We start from the raw sequence: 27,811 nt of genomic DNA on the forward strand, positions 1-27,811 counted from the left end.
TCCCGTTCCAGGTATCCCCAGACTGATAAATCTCCACAGAGTCTGACCTTATCATCCAACACAGCTCAGGGTCTTCCCAAAGCTTTGAAAACAGAATTCATTTCCCTGTCTTTAGCTTCACAGCCTTTTCAGGATGCGCCTTTCACTCACTATTCTGGTCCTGTCTTCCACACCTACAGATTTTTTTTATTTTTATTTTTATTTTTTTCGGCCATACCAAAAATCTTGTCAGAGAACTGACCCTGAAAATATCCTTCCTGCCCTCAGCATGGACATTCATATCTTTCATTCTTCATTTATCTGGAACCCGCTGGCTCTTTCCTAACTAAATTATGGCTTCCATTTCCTATGCACACACCCGAGTCATCCCTGTGCTTAGAATAAAACAAATGGATTAGTTCATCAACTCTTGTGATAATCTGAAGCATTATGTTGGCTGCAATATTTTACAAATGAGTCCATAGACCTGAAACATATGGCCAGTCAATGTCTCAGAGCTGATAAGGGACAGAAGTAGGATCTGACCAGATACTTGCAAATCTGAAGGGCATAAGCTGTTAACCTTTCACCTTCCTGCTTTCGCCAGAATAGCCCCTTCCACTCCTGAGCACGCCCTGGGTTTCCTGCACCTCTCCTCTGCTCCCCACCCCTCATTAATTTCTCCAGCTCCTTCACTTCCCTGTTTGTTCCTTGAGACAAGGGATGATGTCTCAACCCCATTTGTACCTTTACATCTTGATATTATACCCAGAACATGTTGTAGGTTCAGTATAAACCAGTTCATTGACCAACTAAAAGACTTTCCCTTGGAGGATTAAGAATTTGATTTGCAGGGTCAGTGGTGATGGATGCATACTGCTCTTTCAGACGACCTGAGTTTGGTTCCCAGCACCACATCGGCCGTCTCACTACCTCCTGTAACTCAGTTATAGGGCTTTAACCCCTCATTCCTCCATGGACTCCACAACCACGAGGCACACATTCAGACACACATGTATTAAAAATAAATCTAGGAAAGAAAAGGACTTGGTTCAAAATTCTCATTGCAAGTCACATAAAAGGACATGAGCGAATGAACAGGGGTAACGAGCAAATTCTCGGTCTCTGTTTAAGTGCCAGTGGGGCCGGCATTGGCTCCCCGAGAGGGGTTAAATGCCAGCCGCACCCTTCCCTCCTTCCTTCCAAACTCCATACCTATCGGTGTTCAGAAAGCTGGAGAGAATTAATGGTGTGCTGCCGCAGTGACAACATCAAAATGTATTATGCTGTAGACGCTAGACCCTTAAATCATGCCATCTCCAGACAGGGAGCCAAATTCAATCTTGAAATGGACTATAAATTGCAGGAAAGCTCTGTTATCATTGCTTTCTAAACTAAGTTATGGTGAGTATTTTTACTCTCATTTTCCTTTGTAAATTATTTGTGATAATAAAGGCCAAGCATTTAAATTCTACCTAATAATCATATTTCCGGTCATACTTTGCACGTTACCAAGTTTACAACTCTCTGTTAGCCATCATTTCTTATTAATTAGCGGAGTAATGATTCAGAGTGATCGCTGTCATGGAACTAAATTAATATCTCATCCATAATGTGAAGGACATCTCAAAGGTATCATGAATACTGGAGAGTTGATTCTGCTGGAATTATTAGCTAGTGAGCATTAATGAAGCTGCCATCAGAAGCGGCAGGGGCAGCTCCTGCTTGGCAACAGTCCACCGAGCAGCATTTGACACTCATGGCGGGCAGAGAATGGTGATGGCACCTGTGTGGCTCATGTTTTGCCAAGCGTGAAACTATATTGTGCTTCCTCCAGGCAGCTCACTGCTTCTTCCGCCTTTGCCACTGTCTGGCTAACTCTTACCTGACACGGACTGTTTCCATGACTTGCTGGTTCCTGGGGTTGATCTTTCTGAGACTGTGTAGTGCCTTCTGAGAGTCAGGGTGGGGCCTCAGGGGAGCACTGTGGTTTGCTCTCCTGAGAAGGAGAAGTAGCTGGGCTTTGCTGCTCCATGATCCTCAGACACAGTGATAATGCCACAGGCTTCTGAGGTAAGCAGCTGAATCCTTGCTAGAGGCTACTCAGACAGGAAATCCAGGTGACAGCTCCCTGTGGCTCAGTGGATCCAACAGGGAGAGGCGCTTGTGACTGGCCAATTGCAGAGTAACTCAGACACAGCCACTGTAAATTCCACTCTCTTCTTCAAATATCTCCTGATTATCAGACATGCTGGCTACTACACCAAACACAAATGTGTCTAGGAGTTTCCCAGGCCCTAGTGAAAGGCATTCTTTCCCTGGGACATCCTCAGCCTTTGCAACTCATCTCTACACACAATGAGCAGCATAAACTCAGACATGTTTATTAATGAAAGTTTAATGGTTTACTGTAGAGTAAGGTCAAGAAGGCCCTAAAGGCCCCTTCAGGGGATGGTCAGGGAAAGAAAGGCATTGCCTGTGCTGTCTCTTCAAAGGTGACACCACATCTTGAGGCCTCATGTTCTGAACTGAAGTACTCCCTTGCTTTTCAGTATTGATAGGCCCCACTGGTCAGTCAGGTCCACTACAGAAGGCTTAAGCAACTGAGCACTGCAAACCCTAGGTAACATTTATGCTGGTGAGAGGAATTATACGTAAACCTGATGGCTCTGCTTAACACTGATGAAGCACAGAGTGAGCGCCACTCAGGGCTCCTCTGGCAAGGTCCCTGGAAGGATGTGCAGGAAGAGAGCTGGCCCTCACCGCCTGTGGCTGGGCCCAGCAGAACATGGGAAGCATTACTGTAGGAGCCTCACCTGGGAGACGGAAGTGTCTCCAAGAGCAAAGCGTCTACAGTGAGCTAATGTGGGTCACCATCTTGGCTCTGAAACTCTTGTAGTGTTTCTATGCCTGAGTGTAGCATGCTCCTTATAAGGCCATTGGGGAGATTAAATAAGCTACTGTATGGAGATGGCTGAGGCCTCTGGACTGATGTGGTCAAGGATGACAACTTGGGTGGTCCCTGAGCAGATCTGTGTGCCTAAATCTGGGCACTGAACTCCACCTGGGGCCACACACTAAGCTGGCCAGTGAAGCTTCAGTGTTAGCTGAGAGGGCTGACCAAGATGGAAGAGTACATAAACTAGGAGCTGAGGTAACTTGCAGTGTCAGTCTCATGGGCTGAGGTGAACAGCTCAGCCAGTGTCCCCGTGGGTTAAAGTGGACAGCCAGCCAGTAAAGAACTTGCCTTTTAGGCACGAGGAGCCAAGTTGGAGCCTCACAAGCCATGGAGGAAAATAGTCAGATGTGCTAGCACGAGCTTGCAATTCCCGCTCCGAGAAGAGAAAGCAGGATGCCTGGGGCTTCCTGACCAGCCAGCCTGGCATGCTTGGTGGGCTCCAGCCAGCAAGAGACTGTATCAAAAATAAAGTGGAAGTCACCACAACAGCAGCTGAATTTGTCCTCTGCCCTCCACAAACATGGCTGCATTGTATGAACAGCGAACAAGCACACCTGGACACGCGCGCGCGCACACACACACACACACACACACACACACACACGTCTTCTCTATCCTGGCTGGCTGTATGAATAGAAGAGAAGAGAATTGCCGAAGGAGTTTGTTTTGTTTGTTTTAAAATTCATACATAGGTGATAAAATATACACATTTAATAACATGTCTGTTTAAAATAATTTTAGATTTTCACAAATGGACTGCATAGAGAGCCCATTTTCTCTTCATCTAGTTGGTGCTGAGATTTTATACAGCTGTGGTCTGGTTACCAAAACTGCGACATTAATATCAGTGTGACACTCAGTTAAACTTCAGACCTCACGGAACCCTTGTGTGGCCCGGCTAATAGCCTTTATGTCCCCCAAGCCCTTTTCAGGATGCCAGCACCTTCACCTCCTCCCACCCCTGTGCCCTCAGTCTCTTCAGATCACTCTTGTCTTTAGTGACCTTTGGTGATCACTGCTCACTGCTCAGACACTGTAGAGTCCCCCACACAGCTGACTTCTCTGACATTTCCCTGTAATAGACTGATGCTATTCTCCTGGGAACAGGACCCCAGACATGAGGAGGTGAGCATCTCCTGTCTTATCACTAGTGATGCTGAGGCAGGATTCAGGGAAAATCCTGGGGACGTGAGAAGGGGAAAGAACTCCTCCCCCTTGAAACCTGGCTGAAGGTCTAAGCTTTGTCAGCATCTTAGAACTACCTCGTCAAAAGACAAAGGGAGAAAAACGCTTCTTAGCAAGCTTTTGGGAGGTAACTTGAGAGCCACTGGAATGAGATAAATGGCTAATTCTGGAACAATTTACTGCTGACCTCCCTTGAGGAGAAGTACCATGCTTGGGTAAGTCTTACCCTCTCTGTGGTCTCTTGCAGAGCACAGACCCCTGCGTGAGCACATGTTACTGCCTCCTGGATGCCTTTAATCCTCATGCTTGAATATAAAATGCCATTAATAACATCACCAACTTTACTTCACTAAACTGGTGAATCCTGAAATTCCTTTCAGCATTGTAGCCAGGAATTCTGATTTGGCCTGAGCTGAGGTCCCTTTAAGTTAGCAGGGAAATGCCTCAAGCTAGAGAGGGTGGAATGTGGACCTGTGTTTCTGTCCACTCTCTGCGGACAATCATTGGCGTGATTCCTGATGAATTTATCCATTGTACAGGGACTACTTTTCATGTGGTCACTAACATACATCTTGAGGGAGATACACTGAAACCATGCAAACAGCATATTTCTCCCATCTCTTTCCCAACAGCCGTTTGTTGGCACATCTTGCATTCAATAGTTACTGCACTGTCCTAGGGGCAATTTTATATCTCCTCATTTTATATTTATTAATTGGAATTCTTTTGAAATAGCAGGCTGCTCCTCCATTTGTTAACTGTTTATTCAGTTCTTTATTGAAATCCTCATGGGACTGTAGATGTTTATTTCACCTCATAAGTTTGATTATCCAATACTGCACTATTTATTCTGATGCTCAACTTAAGGCACTTCAAAAACCACTTGTGCTGGGCCCTCTCCATATGACTTAAACCAGACTCTATGGGAGCAGCGCGTTAGCAGTAATATTTCCTTTTTAAATGCTAAGTCCTCACTCTCCTCACCTGCTTTCTCTAAAAACAAAGAGCAAGCCAGCGCTCCTTTGGCTGTTCTGTAGAACTCACTCTTGACTTTAGGGAGTCGAGGCAGCCAGGGGCCACCTCTGGGCCAATCTGCCCCAGCCCCTTTTTGTTTTCCTGGTCCAACATGAAGCCCAGCACACACCACTTTGAAGACAGCCTTTGCATGTGAAAATTCACAGACATTGATGTTGTCATGGGGATGGAGAATTGGAAAAGAAGAGAGCATAGACGTTAGAAAGGCAGGTTGGTGATACAGCACAAGGGTGATGCAAGGGAGGGCTTTCTGAATGGAAAGGTGGATTGCTGCTGAGAGCAAACCTCCATCCTGCTGGCGGATCCCAGCCTGCCTCAGCTCTCTACTTTCCTTCCCAGTACAGGGCTCTTTAATTCTCTGTACAAAGTGTTAAAAGATGGAAACAATTTTCACTTCCATGAATGACCCACTTGGCCACCTCTGAAACCATGGTTCCCAAATACATAAATTTAATCTCCCTGTAGGTGATCAATATGGAGCCCAATAAGATTTCATTCAAAGAGATGGTCCTCTTAGATAAGGAAATTGATCCCAAGCATCCTTTAGCTGACTTCCAATTGCCTTCCATTCCTAGGTGCTACATCAATCACATGATATTTTTAGAAACCTAATTGTTTCTTTAGTAAATTGATGTCAATAAGATGCCTAGAACCTAGGTGAATCACATTTAAAACCTGAACTGATGTGAAAGAAAAGGTTAACCCCTATAATAGCATTGCAAAATGAATTTGGCAGCCTTCCCCAAATCTTGCTCTATGAACCAGCTGAGATAGATTTCACACATGCCTATTCCTTGATTTTTGTTTGCTTGCTTGTTTTGAATTATGATATACTTATTTATTGCTGTAGTTTTATGCTTTGCTATTTGTTTCCTTTAGACAAGGTCCCACTCTATAACCTAGGCTAGCCTGGAACTCACACTGATCCTCCTGCTTTGGCCTCTTTAAGTGCTAGGATTACAAGCATGATTCACCATGGAAGTTCTTCTGTCTGTTTGTTGTTTATAAGGAGTGGACAGTTCTAACCCGAATTTTCTCCAACATGAATTTTCTATATTGGAAATGCTTTCTACTGAACTGTCTGTTGCTCCCAGTCTAGGGTAGGTGGAAGCCTGTGCTGACGGACATAGAGATGAGCAGCCCCAATCTGAGGCAGGCTTATTAGAGATGCAATGCATAAACTCAGCGTAGCATCTGGGCTGGCATGACAAAAATAAATCTCCCTTCCTGGAACAACTTTAACCTAAGAAGAGAAGGTGCCAGAGGTTTATTGTTGTCAGAGCCACAGACTTGACACCTCTCCTGATAAAAGGCTTCGATCTCTGACCTGGGGAAGGCTGCTACTCTAAAACTCATTTGAGTATTGATCTCCTCCAAAGAAAAAGAATAGGGAGGCTGCTAGCAGGAGGAGCATCTTGGGGACAGGAGCTCCTGTTCTTAGAGGAGGACCCTCAGGCATCAGGCTTTGAAAGGCTAAGGTAAGATACTCAGCATCCTGAGCCTTTCCAAGTCTCTCAGCAGGAGGTCCAAATTTTTGACCTTGTGACACGACATTGTGGTCTACACAGGTGTTAGCCTGCATTCATAGCTATCCTGGACACATGGAGCAGCTGACTAAACATACCTAGTGACGCAAACAGCAAAGGTTGTCTGATGAAAGCCTCGATGGAGCTTATTGTCTACTGTTCAAGCCCAGAACAGGAGGGAGCACTGTTCCAGAATGGAGAACAGCCTGACGCCAGAGCACATTTAGAGTGTCCCCTCCTATGTCAGAACCCTGAAGAAATCCATCGAGTGTTTTTATCCGAGGCAGAAGCAGGGAGAGAGTAAAAACATGCTAGGACTGCCAGTCTGCCCCAGGCGGCTGGAGAGCTCAGAGTGTCTGCGCCAGGAGACCCTGGACTCTGGACAGTGGCCCATCTTGCAGCAACGGGAAGAAAAAGTGGCTGCCCACTCTGTCTTCTTTTTTACCTGATGAAATCAGACTTACAATCATTGGAGAAGAAAATGTCTGTAGAGGTGCGGCATTCAGCGGCTCATTCCCTCCAAGGACAGATATTCACATGCTGTTTTTTGCCTCCAGACTAGGAACAGTCCCAGGAATGAGATCAATCCCTGTCCTCAAGGCAGACAATAAATAGGGAAACAACAGCAAGAAGATCGATGCTATGAAAAGATGGGGTGAAGGGCGGGAGGGAAGGCCCTTGAGGAGTGTCTTAGTTGCTGTTGTACTGCTGTGATGAAACACCATGGCCACAGCCACTTCTAACAGCATTTAACTGGAGGTTTGCTCTCGGTTTCTGAGGTTAGTCCTGAGCATCGTGACAGCAGACAGGCAGGCATGGTCCTGTAGCAGTAGATGAGGGTTTACAAGCTCATCCATAAACAGAGAGCAGAGAGAGAAAAACGGACCTGGGACAGGCTGTAGACACCTAACCTCCACAGTAACCCACTTTTCCCAACAAGGTCACACCCCCTAGTCCTTTCTCAAACAGTCCTCCAACTGGGAACCAAACATTAAGATATATGAGCCCACAGGGACTGTTCTCATTCAAACCACAAGGATTCCAAATAGTGGGCAAGATGAACTCATGAGGAAGATTCCAGGCTGGTGGTCATCCTCAAGGGCAAAGCCTCTGAGGTAGGGACAGGGTTGGCAATAGCTGACAATCAGAAAGTTCGGTGTGGCTGAAGCCAAGTGGGCAAGGTTGGGGTGCGGCAGGGCACGGCTCCAGCAAGGACACAGCTCATGAACCAGGCTTTAAACCAAGGGTGACCATGGAGGCCCCCACGGGGAGGGACACAGACCGGTTTTGTTCTGGTTTTGGTTTCAAGACTTTGAGGCTTTTGGAAGTTTAGTGACAAGTGTGGCAAGCAGAAGTGTTCGTGTAAGTGAGCACAGACAGTAGCTGCAGCCTGCCACCTGAACAGGGACGGCACATCCCTGAGTTCTCCGTGTGTGCCGCACTAAACTTACAGCCTCAAACCTTTGCATTTTCTTACTGCTTCGACACCGGAAAAGCCATCTGCTGCTGAGAACACGTGTCTGTTTTTGTCTATCAGCTTATCCCAATAACAACGAAAGAGCGCATTCCACGTTGTGTGTAGTTTGGGATTTCGCACTGTTTTGCTCTGCTCTGCTTTAACAGTTGTCCTGATTTCCTCCTGCAGGGATCCTAAGCGCCCTTCTGTACCTTATCATTACTATGAGCCTTCTGGACCAGATGAATGTACAATGTACCTCTCTCACGAGCGAGGACGCAAGGGCAGTCACCACCGTTTCATTACAGAGAAACGGGTATTTAAGAACTGGGCACGGACATTCAACATTCGCTTTTTTCAGCCAGACTGGACACCAGAATCGCCTGCTGTGAACCACGCTGAAGATAAGCCTGTATTCTGAGCGGTGAAAGTGCCAGATAGTGAGATGCCGTGACCACACTGTCTGGCTGGAGAGGAAGGACTCGAACTCTGGGCAGGGAATGGTAACTGATCACGTGGCTGAGAACTGCGGCAGCCTTCAGAACCATGGACAGAACCCAAAGGCCAGAGAACATTCCAGAATGTACACATTCTCATGAGTATTGATTGTGTCTTTGAAAGAAAAGCTGAAACACTGATTCAGTGACACTGCCATGGCTAGGAACGCTCCGGATCCCTGGAGGTTTCGTCTTCGAAGCTGAAACAGGAGCAGCCCAACACTTTTAGTTGCATTTCTTTACAGACATCCACGTCAAAAGAATTTTCTATCAGGCTGTAACCTAACCTGACCTATAATCTTTGTCATTTGTCAGACTCTGTGATTTGTAAGAAGCCTGTGAGAACAGACGTGTTTCTGAAGAGCACATCTCCAATGATTTTCATAAAGCAAATGTCTGCTATTTATTTATTGAGAGTTTTTTAGTGTACTCTAGGCAGTATTTTTATAGATTATGATTATGTGGCAATTTATTCTTCCTGACTCTTTAATCCTGAATGGTGGTTGGAATGGCCTAGAACTGGGCTGATGCGCTACTGCACTCACAGTGCTCATCATTAGCTTGAAATCAGTATTTGACGTGGAAATGTGTGTGACAGTGTTTGAACCCCTCGGCTTCAGGCAAATTGCTCCTTCATAACAGAAACAGTTATAACACTTTCTAATGTACATAAATGTTCAAAAGAACAGAATTGAAAACAAAATATCTGTGTCATTAAAACAAAAAGATGCTGAGAGAAATTTAAAGATACAGTAGTAGCTTTTTATTTAAGTAGCAACTGATGATCCAAGTAATTTCTCTTTAAGTTCCACTTTCCTCTTTAGAATGTACCAGAAGACCCCCTAACCACCTTACAATTCTAAGATTGTATGAGCCTTTCTGAGTTGTATGAGGATTAGACACTTGGATTGATGGGGCCCTGACAGTAGCAGGAACCTTTGAGTCAGGGTGGAGATGTCAGGGGCTTCCGGGTAGAAATCATGCTTCCTCCTGGGTCTCACTTGTCTGGCCTCTATCCCTCACCTCTCTAAGAAAGTGAGAAGGAGGCAGTGCCAAGAGACACCTTTTTTTTTGAACCTAGAACTGTTCTGACCCTGTGGCTGCAAGTCTTAGTCAGAAATTCTATGAAGGGATCCTCACTTCATTCAAAGCCACGATCACACAGCAGTACAGATTTTCATTCTAAAATGTTATATTGCTCCGAAAAGTAAGACTACAGCAGACTCCTCTTTCTATACTGCCAAAGAAGCATTGGTCTCTGTAATGACAGACTTGGAGGCAGCAGCTGCTGTCGTGAGGGAACAGGCATTGCGCTACAAACGGGACAGGACTTGTGACCAAAGCTGTCTCACACCATCAGGTCTCTCCCCTCTTTTTAATTAGTGCTAATATCTCATTGTAGTTCATTAAGCAGAACTATTAATTATGCACAGTACCATTATGAAGATGCAAATACAGTCCAGGTATTTGGTCAGCAAGAACAAAGTATTACTGGTTTGAGTTATTAAAAGTCAGAAAAAAAAAAGAAAGAAAGAAAGAAAGAAAGAAAAGAAATTGCTCTCTAAGACTTAGTGGAATCCATTCATCAAGGATCCATTGAGTTTTTGTAGGAAAATGAATTTTATCTGACCACAGCACAGCCACCAAGCGCAGGAAGAAGGGTGTGAAATGCTCACAATTGATTGACAGGTCACCTTCATAATCCTTGAAGAGATTATTTGTTGAAATGTAAGTGTTCTTTGACAATTCCTAAAAGTAGGAGATTTGGGAAAAGCATAGATGCCAAGGTGGAACTCTGCCTCCTGACCTACTATCCCATGAATCTAGTATCTTTAGGTTTGTGTGTGTGTGTTGGGGGGTGTTTTTGGTTTTGTTTTTAAGGAAAAAAAAAAGCCCACAAAGAACATCAAGCTCTTTTTATTTTCCTCCTCTCAGAAGAATAAAAAGTAACCAAGTGCCCAAGTTTTGTCTCCTTCACAGGAAAATATTAAATTCACATGCAGCTATAATATGTGACTTCATACATTTATTTCAGAAGCATGGTGTAGCTAAGTGTAAACAATTAGCACTTGGGTCACAGTCTTGCTGCAGCATTAGAGAAAATGCTGAGAGCTCCAACGGCTTGTGCTCATGGACCTGGTTGTGGGCAATTGAATTCATGTCTTACCACCACCCCTTCACAACCGTCAGACTTAATGCCATTCAACACCATTAAACATAAACTCTGATATAAAAGACACAAAACTCTGCTGACAGACTTCGGTGATTTCAGGATATTTGAAGCCTCAGTCAGACTTGGTATGTTACACACCTTTTTCTTCTCTCCCCAGTGGAATCATCAGCCTCCTCCTCGCTTTTAAGACCACAATAATATGATGCCACAGCTGGCCGATCCATGGCTTCTGTTATTTCAACACGAGAACATTTGGCAGAGGCCATTACAATAGATAGCCATTATGGGCAAAGATACAGGAATTCACAAACAAAATCAATCACTTCAAATGGCCCATAAAAAGAGGAATCTCACATTTAATATTCTACAGTAAATATTCACCCAAGAAAGCGCACATTAAAAGAACATTAGGAGGTAAATATTCAGTATGCTGCATGGGGACTTGGCTGTGTGGCTCCCATTCCCGTAAGCAGGCATTAGGGAGCTAAGCCCCTGCTTTCTCAGCCTGCTCTATACGCCTTAGGGGGAGGCGCAGAAACAGACTGCATCAGGGACACAGGTCCTAAGAGTATGAGCCCAGGGCTTCAGAAAACCAAATGAAAACAAACGGCAAAGTCCTGTACCTGAAGGGTAAGATGTGGCCTCCTGGAATCTCCAGGTCACTGCCAGATTCCTGTTCCAAAGACAGGACAATCTGAACTACATTAGATTGGGGACAGAGAGTTGCACATCAAAATAAACACTATATTTCAAAGAACTTTTAAAGGGTGAATGAACGGTAGGAAGTGAAAGGAGATGTATAAACTGTTAGGATGAAGAAAGTGCTGTGTAAGTGTCCATGTGCCCATGTTGTGCCTCTCCAGATGTTTTCCCTGGGTGGGTGGCCCTGGATCCCCCCCTTGGGGAGTCCTACCCTGACAGAAGGTCTGAGGATCAATCCGGGTCTGAACGTTTCATACCAACTAGTCTTTTCCTCCATCCTCCTGCTTCTCTCCATGTCTTTGCCATCCTCAGACCCTCCTGTCGTCCGTGTTCTGAAGGCCAGTGTTGGGCTGGTCAGGTCTTCCGAGTGGGCTGTGAGCTGGAGACCTGTCTAGAGGATGGGTTTGGTGCACAGCCTCCAGGACAGTGGTACAGTGGGCCCAAGGGTCTGTGTCTCTACTACAAGGCACTGGAGATGTGACTCCTGGCCAGCACAGACTGGTGTAAGCCCTAAACATAGGATCATCTTGGACCAAGCAGAACAACACTACACTACAATGCACAGCCTGAGGAGGTGGGGCCAGAGGAGAGTCACAACCTGCCCGGGTTTCGCACACACCTGAACACATGCTGAACTGGAAAGAGGAGAGACCGTCCAGAAGGCTTAGAACCGCATGGGAGTAACTCGGTTATAGCCCACTCCCCCACTTACTCAGGGTATTGAAATGTAAATGCAAAAAAAAAAAAAAAAGCTGAGATCCTGTTTTCTACTTGTGCCCATATGACATGCTACCTTGGATTGTCCTATGTCTTTCTATGTATGTGTCTGTTAGACTAGGTTGTAAGCTCCTTGAGGGCAGGGGCTCTCTCTCCTTTGTCTTTGTAGCCCCCTACCTAGTACAGTGCCTTGCACACAATAGGCGCTCAATAAATGTCTGTTGTTGATGTTCACTCTTTAATGTTGACCCATTGGATTGATACTTGGGTACGAATACATTCTATTGTAAAAGAACAAGTGGTGCATTGGGTTTGTGAGGTAGATAAATTTCAAGTGGGTTTTACAAGGTCAGTTTCTAAACACACAATGTGTTCAGTCAACAGAACTGGCATGCATTCAGGTAGACAACCTTGCAGAGTTCATTAGGTTTGCTAATGCTGCTGGACTGAGCACACAGCGAAGGTAAAGTTCAGGGAGCTTGTGTTTTCACCGTCAGTGAAGTGCTCTGAGCACAAATTAAATTTAATATTGACAAATGCTACAGCATGTGCAGACAGGCAAAAAGCATCAAGGACTCTGACTCCAGTGGCTAGGATACAAAAGAAAGGCTAAAAGGAGGCAAGAGACGGCTCACCTCCACCTTGATTGACAGCTTTTGTGAGGGTGCTAGGAAAGCCATGTCAAAATTAAGGATGCATTCACCTAAAAGGGGGGAGGGGGTGAAGAAGGCAACATAAAAGCAGAGACACTTTTGTTTCCAGGAAGCAGATCTGGAGTTTTCTCCAGGAAGTGAGGGAGAGAGCGTGAAGGGTACCGCAGCCTCTGGGGTCACTTCAGCCAGATCCTGATGTCTGTTCCTCTGGGCAGCATGGAGGCAGTAAAGGTCATCAAGCTGCCACAGGCCTTCTCTCCAAAAGACAGTGGCATCTTTCTGAGCTTGGGGCACTCTCCTCTCCCCTGCCTGCCCCTCCCCCTCCTCCTTCAATAGTCTCAGTTACATTTGCTGAAGAGCAGAGGAGGAGGCCTGGAGAGTGCGTTGCAGGAGGACAGTGCTTGTTCCTGGACACGCCCCCACTGGTACACGGAACGTAAATGAAGTCACTTGAACAAGACTTCAACAGGCATGCTGTGCCTCTCTGTCCTGGGAAGCGTGCCTGCTCCTGTGGAGCCATCTTTGCATGCCTGGTTCTTTAGTTCTCCAGTTTCTGAATTAGAAAATACATGAGGATAAATCAAAATGTTACATTACACTATTAAATACCTAGTGTGCTCTATGTATCCTTTGCGACACATACCGTTTGTCACCATCCCACCTCTCCCCATTCTTTTGGAAATAAGAAAACTGACAGTCATAGGTGGTAAGTTGCTGGCCCTCCATGCTGGCCCTTGGCAAGGCTCATTATCCAACTTTGCTATGGGCTTTTCCTCTATAAATGCACTCAGCAATCAAAAAACAAGATGCTTTCACTGTTCCCATTTTACAGATGTAAACACTGAGGCACAAGACACTGAAGTAACTTCCCAAAGCCATAACCCTGTTCACTGGGGAAAGCAGATTAGGAGCCAGGCAGCCTATTTCTGAAGTTTCTGTCTGTTTCCACTAACTGTTCTTGACAGAAATTTAATATTATAGATAATAATTTATATTAGAATATTCAATGTGTAACATTGGATACACATTAAATATGCAAGTTATAGGGCAGGCGTGCCACCCCGGAAGCCGCCCACATGTTCTCCTAACTTCATGGGCTTCTGCTCCCTGTTGTGTTGCTTTCCGCCTCATTTTATTAGAGAGGGATGCATCTACGAACACTGTGTCATTTGGCTTTTAATGTCACAAATACCATGCAACTGCTATGGAACGTCATCAGCCTTCTGAGAGTCACTTTTTCCCTAAGTATGTTTATTTCCTTTTCATGTGACTAGTTTGTTTTCACTACTAAGTGATACATTGTGTTTCATAGAGGCAGGGAGAACTAGAGCCCCGGAATACACAGAGACAGAGATAAAGGGATCCTGGCTGAGGCTGGAGCTAGTGACCAGAAGGCACCTGAGGTAGCAGATGGGACAGGAAAGTTACTCTCCACCTCCGAGTCCTGAGGCAGCCTGAGGCTCACCTCCCCATATCAACCCTCTGTCGGGGGTGGGGTGGGGGTGGGGAGAAGCAGAGCTGTTGATGTGGCTGAGAAGGCTTCCCAGACCCCAGCCCTCTCTGAATTGGTCTTTACCTCTCACCTAATTTGTGTGCCCCAGACCACTCTGAGCCCATGTAAGCCGGTAATGAACCTCAGACAGCCTCTTTGTCATCAGCCCACTGTTGGTCCCCTCTCTGCTGCCAAGAGCTTTTGCTCTTGCCTAATAAACACTGGTCCCTTTCCCTCCCTCCGAAGTCAGCGCACAGTTCTTGATGCCCTCAAGGCAGCAACTCCGCAGAGGATCGTCTGCAACTCACTGTCTGACTCACTCTTACCCAGTCTTCCCAGTTATCCAGCTGTTACTAATATCGACAATATATATTTTTATAATCTGGAAAGTTTTAAATTCTGGAAAGTTCTAGTCTATATGCATAAGAATTTCTTAGAGCATACACTTAGGAATGGAAATGCCGGGCTGTATATAAGGCAAAACTGTTTTCATGGGGAGGTGTCACCAAAATGGCTTCCGAAGTGGCTGGGCTCTGTCTGCACAGCAGTGCCGCCCACATTCTTTCCAGTACTTAGTGTTCGCAACTAAATTCCTGCCCAGTCACTGGGTACAAATCATATCTCACTACGATTGCACGTTCCCAATTCCTTATGAGGGTTTTTCTGTTTCCTTTCTGTTCACCTCATCTGCTAATGACTGTCACCACTGACTGCTTTTCCACTGAGCTCCTTCATTTCTTTTTCCTTTTAAAGTTCATGTGTAGCTTTTTCCTCAAAACTGAAACACTCCATCCTGGAGCAAAGTGAGAGGCTCCAGGGACCCAGGAAATAAGCAAAACATACAAAGTCCAAATAAAGGAAACTTACAAGGTTCAGAAAAATCCTGAAAGCTACAAGATTAAAAAAAACCCCTCTGCCCAAGGTTATATAAGCTCCCACTGACTAAGCTGCCTTCCAGTCCTTCAGGGAGCTTTCATGAGTTAACTGTGCTAAGGTGGGCTTTCTGGTGACACTGCTACCCTTGAGGGGCTTGGACTGCTGTAGTAACCATAGTAATCTCGATGACCCGCTGAACTAGACTTGGGTGGAATTGTTTCTCTGGTCTGTCATCAATGCTTTTTATGGGGTGAATGTCTCACTGTCAGTATATCCTCTGCCCTAGACACTGCTCTTGTGGATTACATGTGTTGCCAGCATCGTCCAGTCTGTGCCTGTCTCTTCTCCTCTGTAGTGTCTCCTGAAATGCCTATTTTCCACCCCTCTTTTGATAAGTCTCTCTCTCTCTCTCTCTCTCTCTCTCTCACACACACACACACACACACACACACACACTGCTCCTGATTAGTATTTTCCTGTGTTTTATCAAACCTTTCAGAATTTCTGCCACTCACATGGTGGCCCAGGATTTCCTTTTAGTATAATGTGATAAAAATCACTGCCTTTCAGACACCAACTGCCCCAGTACTGTTTCCTGGACATTTCAGTCTTCCCCATGCCCTGTGATCACATTTCCATAAACACAGGTGCTTATCGTCCAGGCCAGCCTAATTGTCTGTCCCTGTTCATACATTACACAACCTTGTTTACTGCAGCTTCTTCATGAGTCTTGAGTCTTTAGGGCACTTACCCTATCCACTTTCCTTCTTTCTGAGGAGCATCCTGTTTGTTCCTTCAAAAAATGTCTTTTTTTAAAAAGTTGCTAAATCTTACAATTATCAGTCAGTAACTGGCTCACAAATGCATGCAAACAGACTGAACATCATAGACCCACGGTAGGCTCACAAATGCATGCACGCAGCCTGGTGAGCACTACAGGCCCACAGTAGGCTCACAAATGCACACAAACAGACTGGTGAGCAAGCACTACAGGCTGACAGTAGGCTCACAAATGCACGCAGACTGGTGAGCAAGCACTACAGGCCCACAGTAGGCTCACGAATGCACGCAGACTGGTGAGCATTACAGGCCCACACCCGAGGCCGAGCACGGTGTGCCGAGGATCACCGCCACTTCACTGGTCCTCTGCAGACAGTCTCCCCACCCAGGGTGGCCATTTTGTCACAAAATTTTGTTTTTCCCACTTTAAAATTTTCTCCAGATGCAATCCAATAACATATGCAGTTTAATATCTAGTTTATTTTCATCCACATTATGTTCATAAGCATTATCCCTGGGGGTGGGGATGTAGCTCGGCGATGGGGTTCTGCCTGGGATGCATGAGGGCCTGGGTTCAGGACTCAGTGTCCACCGGAAAAGGTTTACCTCCACTACTGCACATAGTGACAGCTCTTTGTCTCCCCTCCGAACTGTGCTGCACTGCTTTAGGACAAGGGGCTCTAATCTGCTGCACTTTGACCACGTGTGACTCCATTCGGGTGGCTGGAACAGCATAGCACAAGCTGGGTGACTTACAACGTGTGTCTCCCACAGGCCTGCAGGCAGGAGGCGCAGCGAGGGGAAGCCTCATTAGCTCTGGTGAGGCCTCCCTTTTGCACTGTGCGTGATCTCTCACTCCCAGGCATAAAGAAGGCAACAGAGTCCTTTGGGGGTCTCTCTTCTAAATGGAGCAGGTCCACTCATGAGAGCTCCAGCCCTCAGCTTCAGTACTTTCCAAAGCCCCCAGCCCGTTCTAGGGCCACCTTGGAGTTAGGACTTCAGCGCGCACCATATTCCATTGACAGCAGTTGAGCGTTTGCTTCTAATGGGCACATTGCTGTCAGGGGACACACGTTAGGTCTCAACAATGCCAACCAGTTCTCCAGAGTGGTTGGACCAATTTGCACTGCCGCGGGCAATAACCAAGAGCTCCAGCTGCTTCACTTACTAACACTTGGAACGGCCATCCCGCAATTTTAACCCTTCAGGGCTGTGTAGCTGTATCTCACTATGGTTTTTTAGACTTTTGTCCTTTGATGCACAACTGAATTGAGCGTCCTAACACCCCATTGAGCCAGTTGCACAGCCTGCACTGTTCCTATTCAAAGCGATTGCCTAATCTTCTACTAAGGTGTCACCCATTTCTTCATCTTATTTAGGAATTATTTATGTAGTGTTGACTCAAGTCATTGGCTAGTCATATAGAACAGTTGCTTTTCTGTTGTCTTAATGGAATATTTTGTAATAAAATGTTCTTAATTTGAATAAAATATAATTTATGTCCTACTTATGGACCCTATGGCCTCGTGCAAGGACATGAAGCTAGTCTTTGTTTCTCCTAGAAGTGTTGCTCTTTTTCTCTTTTCAAATTTGACTTAGGAGCCATCTCAAGTTGACTTGAGGCTCAGTGTGAAGGTTAGGCCAAGTTGTTTTCTTTGCCCACTTGGGTCCTCCAACAGACTCAGGCATTCCCTGTAAGTGTCACACTTTCTCCTAGGAATTGGGGGTGCTACTGTGGTGGTAAGTCCTCAGACATGTGCTGGGTAATTTCTCCCTTCTAAAATATGCCTGTTTCAGCCTTCCGAGGTATCACAAAACTGTAATATATTTATAGGCCTTGACACCTAGAAGAAAATGCATTTCGCTTATTATCTTTAATACTGCTTTGGCTACTCTTGACATACTTTTTTCCACATATAACTTTACAAGGAAATAAGCGTTGGTGTTTAGTAAAATCACATAGGGTTTTCATTGGGATGTATTGATTATGTGGATGTTTGAGGGCAACTGATACCTGCTGATATCAAGTATTTTGATTTGTGAATACAATTTGGAAGTTTTCTATATAGAAAGCATAATGGTTTGAATGAGAAATGTCCCCCAAAGGCTCCAGTTGGTGATGCTGTTCGGAGCGGTTATGGAGCCTTTAGGTGGAGTATTGATATAGGAAGTATGTTGGTAAGGGCAGACTTGGGCCTTGTGCCACTTCTACTTCCCTCTCAGCCTCTGTCCAGACACCTGCTGCCATGCTTCCCGCTCCTTCTCTGGGGATGGTGTTTACCAAACAACAGAAAAGAGACCAATACTGAGACCGCCCGCATTTTTTCTCCATCTTCTCCTAGGAATTTTTTGGTCATTCTGCATTATAATATTTATTACTGACTTCTAATCTTCCTATGACTAATGCTTTTAAGAAATTGTGAACACATCAGAGTAGCAACTTTATTAACTCCTTCACACCATTGGGTTATCTGTCCTTTTACCCTTTTATTGTGGCAGCCATAAGCTGGGTCTTTGTTGAAGACATACACCCAGAAGTCTTGTGCATCTGCCATGCACATGCCTGTGGTGCTTTTCTCATGGTCTCCTGTTTTAAAGGTGATATTCTGGGATGGAGGCCACAGATTTGCTTGTCACATCTTTACTTTGTTTCCATTTTTGAATAGCATTTTCAACTGAACACTGGAGTAAGTCCACTGTCTTGCCCTGCTGCATTACCTGGCTTCTGGTTTTTGGGTTTTTTTGTTGTTATTGTTCTGTTTTGTTTTGTTTTTTTTAAGATTGTCATTATTCTGACTTGAAATCACACAGTGATTTCAGTGTGTCTTCTACAGACTTCACAGGCACTGTACGTTAGGAATTAAACTGTTAACCCCCATCAACTTCATTCAACATTGAATTTCATGAATTTTTAAAAATGATACACCTTTCTACTGATTATATTTTTGTCTTCAATTTGATTACATTTGTTCTTTGTCATTCTGTTTCTTTCTTGAATTCTGTTTTTGTTTTATGATTTTTTTTTTTTACCTTAAACAAATCTTAGCCTAATTTGTTAACCTCTTTTCTTTTCTACTGAGAATATTATAGTTCTGTTTGGGTTCTCATTCACTCTTTCTCTCCCTCACAGCCAGCTTGGTTTTTCTGGAAGGCCCTGGCTATAGGAACTGTGTGAGGTCTTTTCCATGCAAAGTTATAATTGTCAAGACTCTTCTATGCTGGGATTTCGAGAATATGCAAATTTCCTTCTCATTATATTCTTATCAGTCCTAGCATCCATTAATGTCTTGCTGGAGTGATTATTACTGTCCTCTTTGCTAAATATTGACTTCTGCTGTTTTCGCCATTTATTCCATATTCCATCTTGGGAATTATACTGTAAGGAAGAACCGTTTCTTTCCCAGCTCGCTCAGATAGTTCAGATCTCCTACTGTATCAGGCAGGTGGACCCTGTGCCCCTTCCTCCTGTACAAAGGGCATGCCCCATGAGTGTGTCCTGCCCTGTGACCAAGTCACCTCCCTCTTCCTCATCAGGAAACAGACTTTGGGGTGGCAGAAGGCAAGGGCTGAGTACCTATCAGTTCTCCTCAAGATCGTTTACACATCATCATGGCAAGGAACTCTGGCGAATACACGATCATTAGATAAATAGAAAGCTTGACATTCATCTCTTTGGTATACCCTATTGGTCCCAGCCTGTCACCACAGAGCTACCTCTGTCATCTCCCCTGCAATTCCCATTGCGCATGCTGAACATGTGGCTGATGAGCGCCATCATTGTTGGGGATGGTGCTTGGGCAGGAGCATCACTCAGGATACAGAACTGCTGAGCTCACCTGTGCCTGAGCCTCCAGGCACTTGCTATCTGATCCCAACTACTTTTTTAGAAATGCCATGAAGGATGCTACAGACAGCTCAAATACAAACACTGTCATCCCAGCACCAAAGCTGGCCTAAAAGAAAAACAAGCCATTTTCCTTCCTTTTTAAATTTTTATTTTTATTACAATTTATTCACTTTGTATCCCCACTGCAGCCTCCTCCCTCATCTCCTCTCAGTTCCACCTTCTTCTCCCCCTATGCCCTTTCCCTAGTCCACTGATAAGGGAGGTCTTTCTCCCCTTCTTTCTGACCCCAGCCTATCAAGTCTCATCAGGACTGGTTGCATTGCCTTTCTCTGTGGCCTGGTAAGGCTGCTCCCCTGTCCCTTAGAGGGAGATGAGCAAAGAGCCAGCCACTGAGTTCATGTCAGAGACAGCCCCTGTTCCCATTACTAGGGAACCCACTTGGAGACTGAGCTGCCATGGGCTACATCTGTGCAGGGGTTCTAAGTTATCTCTTAAAATATGTACGCCTAAAGAAGCTAAGCAAGAAGGAGGACACTAGGGGAAATTCTCAATCCTCATTCAGAAGGGCAAATTCGATAAGATAACAGAAGTGGGAGAAAACAGGGAACAGGATGGGAGCCTACCACAGAGGCCCTCTGAAAGACTCTACCCTGCAGGATATCAAAGCAGATGCTGAGACTCATAGCCAAACTTTGGGCAGAGTGCAGGGAATCTTATGAAAGAAGGGGAAAACAGAAAGACCTAAAGGGGACAGGAGCTCCACAAGGAGAGCAACAAAACCAAAAAAAAATCTGGACCCAGGGTCTTTGCAGAGACATTCTCCTTCTTTTGGTCTTCTTCTTTCAAGCACATTGTTTACAAAGCCCTCTCTGAGCTTATTCACACCATGGTTGTCTTGGTTTGGGTTTTATTGCTATGAAGAGACTCCATGACCAAGGCAATTCTTATAAAGGACGACATTTAATTGGGGCTGGCTTATAGTTTCAGTCATAATCATCGTCATGGCAGGAAGCAAGGCAGCATCCAGGTGCTGGAGGAGCTGAGAGAGCTCCATCTTGATTCTAAGGCAGCCAGGTGGAGACTGTTCAACATTGGGCAGAGTTTGGGCACTAGGAGACCTCAAAGCCCACTCCCACAGGGACACACTTCCTCCAAGAAGGCCACACCTACGCCAACAAGGTCACACCTACTCCAACAAGGCCACACCTACTCCAACAAGGCCACACCTACTCCAACAAGGCCACACCTCCTAATATTGCCATTCCCTGTGGACCAACCATTCACACTCACAAGAATATGGGGGGGCCAAACCTATTCAATGGCCCTTCATTGTCACATTCTGCAATAATCATTGTCTTTCTCCTCACCCTCTTACCACCATGGCCTTCCTCTTGGTGATATACAGATGTCACCTCCTTCTTTCCCTGGACTTCAAGGGATGCCCAGGCGACATTTTTAAATACTCTAGTATTTTTAGTAAGGAGTAAGTTCAGACAAAATGCCTTGGGGGGATCTCTTGATTTGTTTTGTGTCTTCCAACAGGTGCAGGGTTCATGTTACCCATGGTCTATTGGCTAAGGGGCCTCTTATGAGAGTAAAGCAGTGGTTCTCAACCTCCCTAAGGCTGAAATCCTTCAGGACAGTTCCTCCTGTTGTGGTCCCAACAATAAAATTATTCCATTGCTACTTCATAACTGCAATATTGCCACTGTTATGAATTGTAATATAAATATTTGATATGCAGTATATATGATATATGACTCCAAAAGGGTCACCACCCACAGGAGTAGAGCCTTCCACACCAGAGAAAAGGTCTGAATGGAGATACCACCAGCAAGATTCATTCCCAGGGCCAGAGAAGACCACCCTAGCAAGAAATTCACAGTCATGATGTGCCAACATCTTTGAATTTCTGCCGGTGGTTTTTTGTTTGCTTGCTTGCTTGCTTGCTTTGTTTTTCAGCATGGACAAACTGTCAAAAAGTAGGTTCCTCTGGCATCAGTCAGAGCTTAGCTGAAAGTGAGCAGTGCGCTTGGAAAGCAGATTGGGGACCGCTCACGGTGAGAGAACACACACCCTGAATTCCGAGTTGTAAGGGTGTGGCCATGAGGATGATAGCAGCACTGCACTGAACTCAGGAATGGGAGTCACAAGGTAAGGCGATTCTTTGTGGGATTCTGAAACTACTAAAACCTTCTCTGTTCCAGAGAGCCAGCATCAAAGCGTCACTGAGAACCAGTGTTTCCATTTCTACAGGAGAACTTCCCCCCAGAGCGACTGTAAACAGCTCTACTGCAGAGGACAAACCTCACTTGCTTTCCTTTTATATAACAAACCCTCCTTTCACATGAGCCAGCGCATGCGCAGCGTGTCTCTACACACACGCAGTGCGTGCCACGTGGGTGCATTTATTCCGCCTCTCCATAATGGGTTTCTTCATTAAACAGTTGTCAAAACTGCTAGGCTGATTCTTACATGGAAAACAGGTATAGCTGAGTGTGAAAAGGGCACCCCGTCATCCTCCGATCTGACTCAGCTCTGACAGCACAGACCTGCCATCTGTATACATTGCCAGCTGCATTCTGCAGAGGATCCTGGCCTGTGAGCTGCTGCCCTCCAAACCCAGCCCATCTCACACACTGATGCAGTCGCGGTTTGCATGGGCTCCACCTATCAAACATATATATATTTGAGACAGGATATCGTCCTGTCATGTAGTCCAGGAAAGCCTGGAACGTAGTGTAGGCTAGCTTTGAACTTGTGGGGCTCCTCCTTCGGCTTCCTGGATGACGGGATCACAGACCTCAGGCTCCTCCAGTCGCTTCCACAGCTCAGCACAATGGTGAGGACTCACTAAGAGCACACGAGAGGCTTCTGTGAGCTGTGGGTTTGAATAGGGATTTTCATCTGGCACTGAGCTCGGCCTTGAGCAGAGATGGGGTCAGCTGCAGTAGCCTCGGAGCGCCAAGCGTCCTCTCCCGGCAGGGCCTACCTAGTCTTCAGACAGCCGGGGCACCCGCACTGCTGCAGCCTGCCCACGCTCCCCAGACCACCGCAAAGAACCCCTTCTCAACAGCTTTCCTGCGCCCACTCTCTGAAGTGTTAACCTCTGACGGCCGCGCCCTCCATGGCTATCTGTAGCTGCCTTGCTCTACCCTGATGGAAGTCCCAGTCCACCACAGGACCAAAGCCACGCCTAGCTGGGGTCACACTGCAGCTCCAGCGTGCGCTACCAGTGCTTGAGAGGAGACAGGAAGGGGGAGTGACTCCTGTCCCGCTCCCGCCCCCCATGAAGCACTCAGAGAGGAATCCTAAATGTGGAACCCTAAAGCACTTCCCTTAGGGCCAAGGTCCAGGCTTGGGGAGCGCAGGCACTCTGAGCACAGGGCCCTGTATAGTGAGTTGGAGAAGGCTCAGACTGTCTCATTTGCTGCAAGATTGGCCATTTGACAGAACAGACCTGTGAAATGACTTATACAACCAGCAGCTAATTTGTTTTCCCAACGGATGGTTTCTTTCTTCAAAAAGGAAAGCTTTCAGGATTTATTTAATCTTTGTTTGAAGCCAATTAACTCTAAAGGACCCCTCCCTCCTTTGCATAAGTCAACAAAATGGGCTATTTCCTAGGGTAATTGGCCCAGAACCCTTGAGCCAGTTCCTGTTCCGTCCCCACCTGTACAGCGCCCTCCTTGGTTCCCATCTTAACCCCTGCCCAGCCTATCGTGAACCCTCAGCACTGCTTTTCCTCCGCCTCGTAAGGTGCCTACTTGAAGTCATTTTTCTCCTGGTTTTGATCGTCATCACTGCCTGTGACTCAGCTGGCTTCATCAGCCTGCTCCAGCCTCACTGCTCCCAAGCAGTCGTGGAGTTCCAGCTTGGCCAAGGTGGCTTGGGTGACCCCATGCTTGGCCCACGTTGCTCCTTCTACCTGGAGGGCTCTCCCCCTCCCATGCCCCCGCCTGCCAGCAAGACTTACCAGGCCCTCCCTGTCCCACCGAGACTGACGCCGTTGGCGGCCTGTTTCCATCCTCTCAGCTGCGCACCACAGCTCCCCTTGTTTTCCTTGGAAAATCTCAGACAGGCTGAAAGCCATTGGCACATCGCTCCTCTGCAGGCGCAGCGCTGAGAGATTGGAACATGACCCTCCAAACTCTTGCAGCTTGTAATGCCATAGGGTCACGTGTGTTACATCGCTACCACAGAGGGCCAGAAGCAGGACAGAACCATCGCAAGGGCAGCTGGGCTGAGACATGGACTCCATGTCACCCAAGTGACAGTGCTAGGTGGGGCTGGGCTCGGAGACAAATTTCCCCTGGACACTGTGGCAATACATTCTACTTCATATTTGATCGTATTTCTGTTGGGTTTTCTCAATTTACAAAAATCACATCCAACAGACTTTCACTTTCAGCTCACTGACTTGTAGATATTCCGGAGCCCTCTTCTCCAGGACCCCGGTTTCCTGCCTCCTATTGTGAGCACCTAAGACACAGTCTGTGTCACTTCCATAACAGGTGCTGACTCTTCGCCAGCGTCAGGGGAGCGCAGGGTAGGGAGCAGCTTAGCCGCGAAAGGAAACAGTTGGGTGTCTTGGTGGGTGTCCCGAAACTGGCACCCTTCGGGTCACATCCCCTGGCTGTGCTTCCCCAAGCTCTCACTGAGCCAGCTTGGTGGGAAGTCTGAAAATAATAGCAAGAACTTGCTAGGAAGCCAGACACACAGCCACGATACAATAAAATGGGAAATTAAAAGAGTTACTGTACCAGGAAAGAGCCACAGCATTTTTCTTATTTTCTTTCAATTATACAGATGCATATACATACATTATACATACACTATATATATGTGTGTATACACACACACACAAACATATACACACACTAACACACAAACATACACACACACACACACACACACACACACACAAGTTTGGTGCCACAGAATAAAGTGTATTTCAAAATATTTCTGGCAACCATTGCTCTTCCTTCCAGCAGAGATAACCCTGACACAGGATACAGAAGAACAGAAAGCAACATGGCGTTATAGACAATCTTATTTTACACAATTTCCTCTGCCATTATATAGATGTGTATATGCACACATGCCAAGTCACAGTGTGAAACTTGATTTTTTACTGTAGGTGATAGCCAGAGGGTGGAAAACGCCGGATTGCTTTCTACCTGGGGCCAGACCCAACACAAACACAACAGGAATGTCTGAGCGTGGTGGAGGAGAAATAGGGCCCCAAAGAATTTATTGAGGGGACCCAGAGGCAGGGAGAAGGTCTGAGTGTCACCCCTGGATATCAGGGCACAAGTGAAGGATGGCTGAGACAGGTGACAGAGCAGCCAGGCAGGCCCTCCATAGGGCAACAAACACCACGCACACAGAGACAGGACCGTGGGGGAAACATTTGCTACCTGTGGCTTGACCTGCAGGAATCCTGACGGGTGCTCTGCAGAGAAACTGAGCTTGGGAATGAAAGGCACAGAAGAAGTTTCTAGAATTCATGGTACCCTGAGAACAATAGTAACAGAAGTCAGATGTCTCTAAAAGGCAGGTGACTTTCTTAAATGATGCTTGTCCTCACCTTGTCTCTTTTCTTCTATATTTATTTTTAGTTTGTTTTGTTCCTTAATGTTTGGCTCTTAGGGAATGTTATATTCCTAGTGTTCGCATTTAAAATCTTCCTTCTAATTCTTTTAGCTACCAGTTTGGTCTTTCCATTTCATTTCATGTTCCTTCTATTTTTTTTCACCTTAAAATATTTTTTGTTTCTTTTCCATTTTAGCTCTATTCACAGCTACATCATTGAAATTCTTAGGTTCAGATGTTAACCTCTTCAATTTTAATGCCTCTGTCACATTCTCTAGTTAGGCTCATTCATTTCTGAGTTTTCTGTTTTTGCTTTCAACCTGTTGAAAATGCTATTTTTATTTCTTTCAATCGTTTTCTTATTTGATCTTCACATTTCTCCCCCATCTTGACTTTTATTAGTTTTACAGCGTATTTCTTTAGCTGCGACCTAATTGCACAGTTGTTATAAAGAGTACATTCATCAGGCTGACAAACAACAGAAGGCAGAATTCAGGCTCTTCCCTATGCCCTCCTCAAATACCCGCATCAGCAGACACCTCTGTAGACAACTGGACGAGAGTATCATCTGTAACATTCTGCTCTTACTACGATTCGCAGGGATTTGGAGGTGTATTTGTGATGGGAATCTATCACTTTTCAGAGAGAAACGTGGTGCTGTGGGGAGCCAGGGGGTGATGCAGGGTTCTCAGCCCAGTGAGCCCTTGATGGTTTGGCTTCCGAGTTCTAAGAGCATGGTGGTGAGGAATAACCTCCAGTCTTTGGTACATCTCTTTAAAGGAACAGAACTTTCCCTTGAACCCCAAGTCTGTTCAATGACCTTGGTCAAGACTCTTACGACTTCATGCCATTGGGTTTCTGGAAGGATGTGTGCTTGTCTAGGTCCAGCCTGGAGACAACATCTACACTGTCACCTGAACAAAGACTCATGAGTAAGGAGGCATCTGCTAGTGAGAGATTAAATGTCAAGGGCTCAGAGGAAAAGCAGGCATCAGGAACAGCCCTGAATCTTAGGACCTTTGAAGTCTGAGATTGTCACATGGCTGGAGAGGGCAAGGCATGGCAGAATGGATGGCAGCAAAGATCACTTCAGCTTCCTGTCAGGGCCTTGCTCTCCAGGAAGCCCTGGAGTGCTAGGGAAAGCCATCCCTGGGAAGGGAGCATGTCTCAGGACTTCGTGAAAAGTGCCTCACGGGGATGTGCTGGTTGCTGGTCTCAGGAATGCACTCACCAGACACACTTAGCTGTGGAGCTGCGCAGGTCAGTCCACCTGACAAAGCCATTTACAGGAGCTTTGCAGCAAACTGTTCACTGGAATGTGCTCTGAGATTTCTGCCATTGGCCACTGCAGAAAACACACTCATTTGCACTACCACATACTGGGCGGTGGAAGTCAGACACTGGAAACAAGAACACAAACTATGTTCCTTCAGCACAGGGCTGCTGCTGCATGCTATCCGACAAGGCTCAGTGAGGCACTCACTGGAAGGAGAGACTCTTGAAGGGTTCTGCTCCTTCGTCATTGAACAAGCGAGTAGATCTGGAGCAGACAAGACCATAAGTTGATAACTGTAGCAACAGGCCTCTTTGACTCTTCAGCTCCCGTTGTCACCCTTCTTTACACACCTGTGCTCAGTGCAATGACAATACTCTGTTGCCATTTAACAAGCCACTTGGTAAATGTTAACGAGTGAAGAAATTCTCACCCAATGCCAAAATAAAGAGGTGCGAAATGTGACTGCATCTACAGCCAACAATGTTAATCATCCTTCACATTCCATCACCGCTCCACTGGGTAGTTCATACCTAAGGGAGATGTTGTAGGGAGAGTGTCACCAACAAAGGAACAGTAAAAAAACAAAACAAAACAAAACAAAAAACCATATGCATATAAAATGCAAAGCCAGCCTCATTTCCAAAGAACTGACTTGAACGTTATAGTTGAAAGGTTGGTTTATGTCTTCCCTCCAGCCCCTCACAGAAGCACAGTGGCTGTGAAGAAAAAGAGCAAATCTTCACCCAGTAGGGAGATTCCTCACCTGGCCTGATGTCCTTCACTTCACTGGTTTTGGGTATGGCTTTCGTCAACCATTGCTTTTCATCAAGGAACTACCAAGGGCTTCCTGGGACAACCCTCTCTTCATGCCCAGCATGCATTGAGCAACTCGATTTCTGTTTGATGGTTTCTAATCACTTCAGCCAGGAGAATAAATGTTGTGGTCTGTAGGTTAAGCAATAAAAATACACTCACATGACCAGGTGGCAGCTCTTCAAACTCAGGGACTCATGCCTACGATCACCAGAGAGCATGCTCCTTTATTCAAGCCATTCACATTCTC

General features: G+C 45.9%; 1 protein-coding gene across 1 annotated transcript in view; it reads left to right on the plus strand.

Moving 5' to 3' along the window:
• St6galnac5 (ST6 N-acetylgalactosaminide alpha-2,6-sialyltransferase 5) overlaps positions 1-9,383 on the plus strand; it is a 160,808-nt gene extending 151,425 nt beyond the window's left edge. Inside the window, exon 5 of the mRNA XM_060392477.1 lies at positions 8,330-9,383. Within this exon, the coding sequence (XP_060248460.1) occupies positions 8,330-8,561 (232 nt within the window). The 3' untranslated portion in view covers positions 8,562-9,383. The remainder of the gene's footprint in view (positions 1-8,329) is intronic.
• Positions 9,384-27,811: the final 18,428 nt, after the last annotated feature.

Source organism: Meriones unguiculatus, chromosome 10 (assembly GCF_030254825.1).
Source record: "Meriones unguiculatus strain TT.TT164.6M chromosome 10, Bangor_MerUng_6.1, whole genome shotgun sequence".
NCBI classification, from domain to species: Eukaryota; Metazoa; Chordata; class Mammalia; order Rodentia; family Muridae; genus Meriones; species Meriones unguiculatus.